Raw genomic sequence first — 12,205 nt, forward strand, 5'->3', positions numbered from 1 at the left:
TTCTGGAATGCCAAAGACATTTATCTTTCTTTATTTCTCCATCTTTGCCTATTGAGCCAAAGGAAATTATAGGACATCCAGGTATTTTTTGAATGCTTGTGGTAGGTTTAGGTATGTGTCGAGTGTACAAGATGAGAAGAGTCTTTGAAGCATTGGTTTTCCTATCTGTAAGGTGAGGAAGAGAATAGTACCTGTCTCATCAATATTTTTGAGGATTGGGTGAGGTAATACTTGTATAGCATGTTTAGATAAGCCCACAGCAGATGGTATGGTTGTTAAGACGTATTTATTACCCTCAAGATACTGGTACTCTTTTTTTTTTTTTTTTTCATTCCAAGTAGTTAAGAGATTTTACTTTAGTTAAGGTGCTGGTACTCTTAAAGGGGAAAGACGTGGAAGCTGGAAATTTACATTAAGCCTCTTTGCTGAACAAGAAGAAATATGCTAGGGGTGGAGGGGACAAGCAAGCGTGGAATTGACTTCCCCACCCCTACTCCCACCAAAATCCCAACATACATGCTTTGTTGAGACTCAGCTTCATCAGTGATGTTTATACAACTACATATTATACATAATAAATACTTAATAAACTCTTCTTATTTTGCATAGTTGCTGTGTGGGTTGGATGAGAATGCCTATGTGGAACGCTTTAGCCCTGACCTTAAGGGCTCAAAAGTTCTAATTTTTTCCTGAAAGTGTAATTTTTTTCACTAGGAAATGAGAAGATCTAGTGATTATTACCCTTCAAATGGGTGTTTTCTTAGGATTTTGGCAAGGATGATGGTTGGTTCATGAAATCATCTTTTGCCTCTTAAGTGGCCTCAGTGTTATTCAGAGCTTTGGAAAAAGCTTTTCTCTCTCATCTGCCCCTCTCTCTTGCCCTCCACCCAAGGTAGTGACGGGAAAGCTGTGGCAAGGGCTGGCAGCTGGAGCTAGTATTCCCCAGCCAGCTGCTGGCTGCGACGGAGCTGTTGGAATAGTGGAGGAGGACAGCCAAACGGGCTGGAGAGGGACAGTGGGTTCATTGAATGAAGCGGGCACAGCCAGACCCTTCTGCACACAAGTAAGAAGGTAAGAAGGTTCACTAGTTAAAGGCAGGATCTGAATCCACGACTACACAACTAAATCCAGCTGCCTCTCATACCACCCAAGCCTTGTGAAACTCATCAGAACTCCCATTTGACTCTGCCAAGTATTTTTCAGCTACCTTTAGCATTTTTTACCCTTTTCTATTCATTAGGAACAAAAGAGTCAACAAACCAAACAACAACAACACCCACCCACCCAACCAAAGCCAAACAAATGAACAAAAACCAAGTCAGTCTTATAGCAACCAGAGTCACTCAGCCAAAAGAGATGTCCTGGAAAAACCAGCTCAGGGGAACATAAAAAGGAGCCAAATGGCTCCATTAACTTCAGATCTACTGCTTAATTTTTCGCTAGACCTGCTTCTCAATTTCCATAGTCCTGGTCCAGAGCCTTTTACAGTCTGAGCACACTGGTAGGTAACGAGGAACTCCTGAATCTGCAGTTTAATTTTGTCTTAAATCTGACATCCGTGAGACTGCCTGCGCTTCCCCAAGTCTGGGGAGAAGCTAGGAGAAAAAGCATTCAGCTAAAGGGCCATTTGGATGGATTTGGTAAATGTTCCTGAACTGTCATGGATCACGCTCTCCAGAACCTAATTGGAAGAGGCATCTGAGTGAGAGGATGGCTGCTGAGCACATTAGCGGCATTCAGGAGGGTCTGGGTTTCCTGACATGGTGCAGCCTCGGAACATAATATGCATCAGAGACTTTCCTCAAATAGCCTTAATTGCATTTTGATGTCCTGGTGACTGTGAAGATTATTTTTAAATCAAATTGGTGCATTAGAATTACATTTAGTTTTAATTAAGTTGATGCATTTGCCAAGCGGTAATGTACTTAGAGAATGGAAACGAGACACCGAGGGAGGCTTATTCTGTCTTACTCTGTCTCAAGGGCTCTCCTTTTCTCATATTGTGAAGGATTTAGAAAGCCTTACAGAGTGAAGGACACAGCCACACAAGCAGCTGGCCAGAACCCTGATGTGGACCTGAGTATCGAGCATGACTGAAGAGCAGGAAGCCTGCCATGTAGTCCTGGGTCTGTCACTGGCCCACTTAGGGTCTTCGGATGTCACAGCAGTTCTCAAGTCTGATGATACTCAGAAGCCAGGGGAAGGCTTAGCTGTTCAGGTCTCCAAATGGGATCTGACCCCCTAGGCCTGGGCAGAGCCCAGGAATCTCTATTTTAATAATATTCTCCAAGAGGTTCTTAGGGCTGGTGACAAGTGTTTTAACAAACCCAACCATAGTTTTCTCTGCTGTCAAATACGAATTGCTTGGATGACCTCATAGATATGTGAAAAGAAATCAAGGGGAAGTAAGGGAAAGTTGGGAAAACTATGAAAGACTTCGAAACAGGCATAAATATTACAGATCTGGGTGTCTAGCTCACCTTTCCGGCCATCTCCCCCTTTCATTGTTGTTGGGCTGTTTTACATATTTTCTACAACTTGTAGAAAACCGTTGATGATGCAAAGGCCTCTTGTCCCTAGAAATGCAAGTGAACTATGTCTGGTGGGATGTAATCAGTTGTTGCCCCTGAGGACTGACCCGTTTGGTACGCATTCATAAATTCATGTCATTGCTCCTGATCGCCTACGTATGTGAGATGTTTGAATTCTTCCTTTGTACCAGATGGGACATTATACTGGTTCACTCATTAATTAATGAGTCAAATAAAAATTCTGACATGTATTCATTCTATATTTGTATAGATTCATGATTTTACCTTAATTAAAAAAAATTATTAATGAACTGGAGTGAATTTTCATGAACACATTCTATAGATCACAAGCTTCCTGTTCTTAAAAACAAAGCTGAACAATCTTAATAAGCTCCTAAGAAAGGCTTATGAATGACCCGCATGGGATAAATTAATACATTGTCTCAGTCTACTGATTAGAAGAAATTATCAACCTCACTGGAGGACACGCCCACACAGTCAATGCAAGATGAGAAGCTTGGGGTAGGAAAAAGACCAGTGGACTGGAAGTATGTCTCCTTGGTTTCCAGCCTGAGCCTCTACGTTCTACCTGTCAATTCTTGGCTTTGGTTCTCCCAACTTACCCACCACAAAAGGTCAAGAACCATAAACTATCTCAATAGAACATGAACTAAAACAGCTAGGTGTCCATTCATTAAACTCTACTGAAGTTGAAGACAGTCTTTTCAGAATGGGGACTGGAATGCATGTAGTCATGAAAATATGCTCCCAGCCATGCAATGAATTTGCACACCTCTTTGTAATGGGGTTGGCATTTGCCCCCCATCTCCTACCTCTTAAAGTTGTCCTCATATTCTGCCATTGAACCCATTCTTCCTTATCCTTTCCTTACTGGAAAGAGAGAATGACAGCTCACTAAGCAAACTGCACAGGCACCCTGGACCCCTCTTGCTGGGAAACTTGGCTTGGTTATGATGCTGCCTCCTTGCAAAGCCTTCCCTGGCCTCCTGTGGCTGCTTTGATGTTGCCTGGAGGTGGTGTGGCAGCGTCCTGAATTGCCTTCTTTCTCACAAGATCTCACATTGGAGCATGCTTTCTTGTCTACTCTTCTGCACGCCAATCCCTCCAGCCCGAGGACCACTTGTGCTCTTCGAGGGCAGGGCCTGCAAACTTCACACAGCAGCCAGTCAATGCTCATTCACCACGTGGTGAGCAGTGAAGAGATGAAACAAATCGTAAGAACAGCCATAGAAGGGTTAAAATCAGTTTTAACTCGAATTCAAGGGCTGCTTTGAAAAAAATCAGAAAGAGATGAATTCAGGCCATCCCATCTCCAGAGGTTCTCGTGAATATTAGCTAATGAGACGAATGGTTGCCTGGTTTCATTCAGACTCAACCACGGAAAAATCCGAGACTTGCTGCTTCCAAGAAAGAGGCTGACTAGTCAAGAACCTAAATCCTTATTTGGGATTATAAAAGAAAATACAGTTTTCTTTGAAGCCCCCTAGTTTAGGTGTTCAGGCACACACTGAAGTGGAGATTAATCTGTATCTTAGAATTTAATAACATTGGAAAAGCAGTTTCCTCTTTCCCTCTCCTGGCTCCTAAGCTTTTTTCTTTTTTCCTTTTTCTTTCCCCCTTATGAAACATGGCCATTATCATATAAATTCGTTTGGGGAGAACTAATAAAAATGAAAATGACTTAGATGTGGGAAGGCAAGATGGATTCTTTGGAATAGGCATTAAATGGTCACTGGAATATGCATCTGAACACATCAGTCTTTTATTTACTCCCCATTCTCTATTTCAGAGCCCCTAAGGTGTTTTAGGGGTTTGTGTTTACTTGCATTTATTTACATCTGCTGCTTATTTACAAGATATACCAGCATGGCAAAGCCATAAAAATTACTCTTATTGACTTTTATTTTTACTTTCTAAAAGATATTTTCTTTATTTGAGAGAGAAAGTGAGAGAGCAAGTACATGCACACACAGGTTTGTGTGGGGTTGCAGAGGGGCAGAGGGGGAGGGAGAGGGACAAGCAGATTGTGCTGAGTGTAGAGCCTACATGGGTTCCATCCTATGACCCTGAAATCATGACCTGAGTCGAAAACAAGAGCAGGACGTTCAACACACCAAGCCACTAAGGTGCCCCTATTCTTAGTGATTTTTAAAAGGCGTGTTGGTGTGAATAATAAGCAATGGTTCTAAGACTATTTTGCAGATTTCAAACCCCAAATTGGCAAGGATAATGGGACTGGTTACACTGTAAATGTGGAAGGAGAAAAGCTAAGCATGTGCTACCAAGCTCTTGCTAACTATGTGTGTGTGAATGAACATGTATCTGAGTGTGCATGGGCATATGAATGTGTGTGTGTATCTCACTGTGAGCACGTGGGCGTGTATGAGCATATTAAATGTCTCACATGCATATACTCACCCACTAGGATACACACTGTATGCCCTCACAAGGTAGCATATACTGTAACAGTGTCAGTGCTGATGATAGTGGTTTGTATTTCAAGTAGCATTTCAAAAAGCTTGGCTCATGTATTAAGCTGGCCATCCTTAAAGTGTAATTTACAAAGCTCTTAAAAAATTTGATAGTAAGTGTCATTGGTGGAAGCTGTTTAAGACCGTAATTTCAGAAGTTTATCTACTATACAAGCTCATTACACTCAGACGGAGGAATGGGGTGCTCTTTGATGTTATCAGACCTTGAGTGGTCAGTGATAGTCCAGGGATCCTGTGCATGTTGGCACCATGTCTTTCATGTCAGGGGTAAAATATCGTATCTGTAAGTCAGCAACTGCAACATGGACTCAGAAGATGAGGGGAAGGGTCTCACAGTCTCCTTTTGACTGGACAAATTAGACGAAGTCCTACTGAACATGCGCAAAGGCCAGAGAGAGACTTTGTGTTTTTTTTCAACTATTATATCCTTAGGGTAGTGTTGATGGGATCCAGAGGACTTGGAAATAAGACATATTGTGAAAAGAGGCAAATTAAGCAGGGGTCTAAAATACACTGTGCACCTCGCTTTGTACTGGGCAAGATATTCCACCTTTTAGTTACATCATCTGGTTTAATACTCAGTCTCCCTAGGAAGGAGAAAACTCTCCTCCCCTCCCCCCACCGGCCCCTGAGAGATTGCACCATTGGCTGAAATAGATGCAGCTGGGAAGGATCACACCGGAAAACAGACTCCGTCTCTGTGACTCCCCAACAGTGCTTTTCCCCCCTGCCGCCTTGCTCTGTCTGGTTCTCAAGCTCATGCTGGATGGACAGAGCTACTATCATGAGAGCTCCAGCAACCTGGGGAGGTAGTGGATGATTTCATGAAAGCCTCTGTCTATAGACAGCATTTGGAGACCAATGATAGGACCGTGGGACTTCTAAGAGGCAGACTCACTGCCCTAAGACTGAGGGGGCAGTGCTCCAGAGGTTCCTTTCTGAGGCCTACTCTTCCACCTCTCAACCGTGAGTGCTCAGTAAGGGCTTACCAGGGCTTCTTCCCAACCATCGGAAACCCTTTGATCTCCTTTTCTACTTTTTCTTCTTGACAAATGATATTCATCATGGGATTAAGGCCCATCTCCTCCAGGAAAGAGGTCTGGGCTAAGCCCTCTGAGCTTCGTTTGCTTCCCCTTTTATCATTCCCGGGATATTATCATGTACTTGACATTCCCACATTGTGCACGGCAGGCACAACATTAGTTCACTTCATCTCCACGATACTCTCCATTTCCTCATCACCTATTCATTGAGCATCATTGTGTTTCAAGAACTGTCCTATGCTAGACAGGCTAGCAATGACAGATTTGTTCTCATGGATTTTATAGGAGAAATGGAGGTTCACCAAATAATTCCAGAAATATATAAACACAAGTTGAGGTAAGTGCTTTAAAGAAAAGAAATATGGTGTCATGAAAGGAGATAACAGAGGACTTGCACCCAGATTGGGGGTATCAGGAAAGGGTGCATCGAGGAAGCGAAACCTGAGTTGAGCTCTGTGGAGGTCAGTAGACAGGTCTGGACTGTTAGCTATTGGCTGAAAAGCTTTCCTTGCTCCTGAGCAGATACATAATTGATGTTTGCTGAAGCAATGATTCAGCCGCTCTGAGTTACAGCTGTTGGCTTCACCGATTGGGACATCTTTGCCCTCAAGCTTACACTCCAAACATTCCCTGTGCCCTCACCTCATTTGTCCTCTGCTCTGAGGACAATACCCGTGTGCTCCCCTGGATAAGAATGTAGGTGGATAAGAATGATATTTTGTTAAAAGGAATTTTTTTCTACCTTATGGTATGAGGAGGAAAGGATAATTCACAAAGCATCAGTTCATTCAAGGAACTGTATCAAATCCCCAAAGAATTGCTTTACACATTTTAAATCAAGTGCCTGGCTTTTAAACTGGGAACATATAATCTCTTGGAAAAAAGAAAAAAAGAAAAAGAGAAAAAGAGAAAAAAAGGAAAAAAGAAAAAAAAAAGGAAAAACTATGATTTATCACTCCAATTTTGCAGTCTATGTAATGCAGGCATTTCACTCCTGGGAATGAATAGTCCTGTTTGCCTCAGAGCAGACTGTAAATGTTTGATTCGTGACCAGACAACTTGACTTTTAATGACCTGCAACTGTCTAAAATAAGCACAAAAATTTATGACCACCACACCAGGCAGCTAGACATCATTCCTTAGTACCCTAATAATATCCTATCATTCTTTGGAATTGTTCCTTTCATCTGCTGACTTCAGAACAATCTTCCGGTATAAAATGGTGGGACTGCCACACAGGGAAGTTGTTCCAGTTTAAAGTCTAGATATCCAAATGATGGTCTCAGGAAGGACACAATTCTGTCCACATTTTTTTGGACATGCAGCCCTCCAGCCATGACTCCCAGGCAGGCTCTGACTCTAGGGCTGGTTCTATCTCTGAGAGAACAGAGCTTCACTTTGTAAATGCCTTCACCTCCTGCTGCACGGATGCCAGACTATTGGGTCTGTTTATAGTTCAGCATGGAGAGTCCAGCTCAACGATGGAGACAACTCAGATTACAAGAGCCTCCTTGTCTGAACAGATCCCAGGCGCCAGGATTCAGGCCCTGAACTCTGCTCTGGAAAGGCCCAAGAATCACTTGGAAGAAGATGGCAAATGAATACTGAAACCAAGCTGACCTTGGGTATGAGCCAGACTCTGGCAGGATACACACAGCGGCTATGGAGTCTTATTGGATGAAGGACAGCCAGACTGCTGGGCTTGACCTCATGGCACATGGAACCTGGGAAAGGGGGGCTAGCTGGAGACTTTTTGGTAGCTCTTTCCTTTTATGGGGCTTTGTGTAAAGTGAAAGAAATGGGACACCAGCTCAGGCAAGCAGGACAGGGATCATGCCTGGGAAATGGTACAGTCTGAGAAGGAGAAGTCCAAAGAGCTCCAGGGTGGAGAGACGACACCTTCCAGAAGCCATGTTAAGGGAGTGAATAGCAACTGGTGGCCTGACCTCCATGACAGACAAGTGGAGTCCACCTCAAAATGGAGGCTAAATCCCTAATGCTCTGGCATTTCAATAGTTTTATCTCTCTGTTCTCTTCAGAAGAGGAAAGAACTGATCTGTGAGGGAACATCTGACTAGAAAAGCAACCCCTTCCATCCTGTTCTAGGGCCAAAAAAACACCAAACTCCTATGTTTTAGGGTCAATACATGGAGGAAAGAAATAAAGCATTTTCTCTGAGATAGGTCAGTGAACACCGCGTTATAAAAACTGTAATAACTGTCAATTACTGAGTGTTTATAATGACGAGGAACTGTGCTATATGCTTTAAGAACATTGTTCATTTCACCCTCAAAAATATCACAGGGTGAAGAGGTCATTGTTATTCTTTTATAAGTAAGGAAATCAGAGCAATGAAATGTTTATACATTGCTTAAGGTCACACAACAAGCAGCATGTGAACTCAGCACGGACTCTCCAGCTTCCCTGGATTGCATGAGGGTCCCAAAGCTCACCTTATCCTTCCCCGTATTTCAGGTACTATGAAGTGGGATGGATCCTGAAACAAAAGCACAGCTCAGGGTATGCAGCAAGGGGAAGCTGCCAGGATAAACAAGTGGTTTTAGTTTGATCTTTTAACCTGTGTCAGTTTGGCCACTAGAGACAATGATTTTGGGGCACCTGGGTGGCTCAATCGGTTAAGTGGCTGCCTTCAGCTCAGGTCATGATCCCAGGGTCCTGGGACTGAGTCCCGAGTCGGGCTCCCTAATCAGTGGAGAGCCTGTTTCTCCCTCTCCCTCTGCCTGCCACTCTGCCTACTTGGGCTCTCTCTCTAGCTCTCTGTCAAATCAATCAATCAATCAATCAATCAACCAACCAATCTATCTAAAATAAAAAAAATCAAGACATTCAGTTTGATTCCCTATTAGACCACGCAAGATGCCAAGAACATTTGACGCTCATGCTGCACGCAAACACCCATTGGCAGTTCTGCTGCTGATGCAGTAAAACTGTGCTTCTTAAAGCGGGTCCCCGATCAGCAGCATCAGAAGCACCTGCTGACCAGTTAGAAATGCAAATTTTCTAACCCCGCCCCCAGACCTGCAGGATGAGAAACTGCAGGGACAGGATCCAATAATCTTTCTGCTAACCAGCCCCAGAGGTCACTGGATGTTGGCTCACTGCTTAAGAACATTGTTCATTTCACCCTCAAAAATATCACAGGGTGAAGAGTTCATTGTATATTCTTTTATGTCACACTTGGAGCAGTGTGACAGTCACTGCTCCAAGGCATTAGGATGTGGCACTAATGGAATTCTTTTTTTTCACATGAAAAACACTGACTTTAAATTTTCTTTCTTTTTTTCTAAAAAAAATTTTTTTTTTTTTACCTCATTTCCAAATCTTCATTCTCCTGTGGTACAAATTTGTACAAGGCAACATAGGTGTTCATCTGTAATGGTTCTTTGGAAAGAGATCCCTGAAAGAGAAAATAATAGAAAAATGAGAGAAGGAAGGAGGAAAACAGAAAATAAGTAAGTGAATGCAATGTAATTCTAGTGTAAGGACAGTGAGTGTTAAAATATCAAGCTATTATTCAGGCTTTGTTTCAACCATAGGTTTATTTTAAATTTCTAAGCTAAGTTTGATTTCATTAGAAACCGAAACCAATAGTGTGTAAATCTGTTAGAAATAACTACAAATGTCTTCAAATAAACTTTTTCTTTGCTACAGTTGTTCATGAAAGGTGACAGGCTTGGCCCCAAGAATGGGAATATTCACACTATAGAAATAGGGACATATGAATAGTAGTCAACAGCTTTCATTTCCTAAAATTGACTTTTTAATCAGCCTAAAATTTGGTACCTACCCTATCAAAGGGATTCTGGTATAATCAAGAGCAATTAGTTCATGCATGTTGTGACAGAAGCATAGTGTTTGACATCAGACTGATTTAGTTTGTATCAAAGAATCACCATCTCCTGACCAAGAAACCTTGCAATAATGGTAATAAAGGCTACCATTTTTGATAACTTACTGTGTGTGCCAGGCATTATGTTACATGCATTGGCATTCTCACAACAGCCCCCAATTGTTGTCCCCACTTTATAGATTATCCAAGAGTCTTATAAGTGTTATGTAAATATTACCCATCATTATTATCCAAATATATGTCAATGTTATATAAATGTTTTCACTTTATAATACATAATGAACACAAATTACATAACATACAAAATACAACTGCATATTACTATTATATAATACAATAAAACATACATAACATATACATATCATTATGTTATATATGTATATATAAAATTATATGATATACAGAATTGTATAATATATTTAAATACATGATATGATAAACACATACTATATAAGACATAAACAAAAGTTGTACACAACTTTGATTCACTCTTCTATCCAAAGCTCAAGTACCTTAAGTTACATACTTCTGTCCTAGTCTATCCTGTTCTAATTATATAGATATAATTATATAGTAGTATATATAAGTGAGCATAAAATATATATTTATATACTATAAAATATGGCCATAATTGCTATGTAATTATGTAATGTACACACCTTACACTATGCATCAATTTGTATATAATATATACAATGGTAGCAAAAAGTATACAACACAATACATATCCTTTTTACCTTTGATGCACTGTGATGCACGGTTTTACGCTACCTATGCTACCACACATTGTTCTTTTCTGTTCTATTCTACACCCTATTCTGTTCTGGGACCTACTAACTAAATTTCATAACCCACTTAGGTAGTGATCTGTAATGGGATCTAGGGACCATGCCTGGTCTATCTTCTGTGACATCTATGAATATAAATACAGGGAATTCTCACTAAAATGGAATCAGGGGGTTCGGCTGGGGGAGCTATTATTGGCTGTAACTCGTAGTCAGCTTAGACCCAGCAGAAAGACAGGGACCTTGCTGCGGATACTATGTAACTACTACTTTACTGTCCCAGCAGGAAGAGGGAAGCCAACAGCTCAGCCAATAAGAGACAATCTCAGCTCAGCCAATGACAAGCCTCCATATTTAGTGGACTTTTTGTTTATAGCATTCTCCCCCAACTCCTGCCTTGTAGCTACAAACAGCCTTTCCCTGCTTTGTTTGGTGGGATTGTCTATGGTTTTGCCATAGTGTACTTGTCCTGCATTGACATTTTCTGCTGTCTCTGAATAAATTTGTGTTTTGCTGGTAAAGCAATTTTTAAAAGTTAACAGTGATAAATACCTGCTGGCTTATGTTCTTTGCTTGGTGTCTGGAATCGTCAGTGCCATTTTCTGGATAAGTAAACACTGAGGGAGACAAGAAAAAGCAGGTGCTTTATGAATCCAGTCACCACGTTTTGGAATCATGCCTAGAAGATGTGGCTTTATGTTTTCCTTGTCCCATAGCTTCTACTTTCTTCCTCACTGCCTTTTCCTCATCTTAGTTACACAGCTTTCATGTCATCTTCCACGTGAGGCTTTTCCTGCCTCCCAAGTGGCATTTCGCTCTACCTTTTCTGCGTGTCCACACCCGTGCCCATGCCTCCAGCGAGCATGCCTCCTGAATATTTGGCAGTTGTGTTCACAAAAAAGCCTTATTTGGCACAGCCTTTCATTCATCTTTGAAACAATGTTATTTATCTGTTGAATGTATCAGATCATTTGTTAAGGGAACCGTGGGTGAGGTATGGCCTAATTGCATTTGAATGACCATTTCTAAATACCAAATTCTTTTATCTATTTTCAATATTTTGATTTCAGTTTCTTGGTATCTATATTATATTTTGTACATTAAAGCTTTAGCTTTTTTTTTTTTCTTTCTTTCTTTTTTTTTTTTTTAAAGATTGGTGTATTGGAGAAATGGGGGAAAGGGCAGAGGAAGAGGGAAAGAGAATCTCAAGGAGACTCCCGGCTGAGCACAGAGCCCCATTTGGGGCTTGATCTCACCGCCCTCAGGTCATGACCTGAGCCCAAACTGAGTGAGACACTCAACTGAGTCACCTAGATGCCACCAATTTTGAAATTCAAAATATTTCCTCCATCTCTTATCATCAATGCATTAGGACTATTACTCAGAATAGAAAACAAATAATGGCTTTTCATTTAGTTGGGTTTTGAAATATGTAATTCTCTTCCTTTTGCATTTAAGTAGC

The 12,205-nt window shown here is 41.4% G+C and overlaps 1 protein-coding gene across 1 annotated transcript in view; it reads right to left on the reverse strand.

Moving 5' to 3' along the window:
* The window catches only part of STAC (SH3 and cysteine rich domain), a 152,016-nt gene that overhangs the window by 25,841 nt on the left and 113,970 nt on the right, over positions 1 to 12,205 (reverse strand). The window contains exons 7-8 of the mRNA XM_059387945.1: positions 11,296 to 11,360; positions 9,417 to 9,505 (exon numbers count right to left, since the gene is read on the reverse strand). Of these exons, the coding sequence (XP_059243928.1) occupies positions 9,417 to 9,505; positions 11,296 to 11,360 (154 nt within the window). The remainder of the gene's footprint in view (positions 1 to 9,416; positions 9,506 to 11,295; positions 11,361 to 12,205) is intronic.

Source organism: Mustela nigripes, chromosome 2, assembly GCF_022355385.1.
Source record: "Mustela nigripes isolate SB6536 chromosome 2, MUSNIG.SB6536, whole genome shotgun sequence".
Lineage (NCBI taxonomy): Eukaryota > Metazoa > Chordata > Mammalia > Carnivora > Mustelidae > Mustela > Mustela nigripes.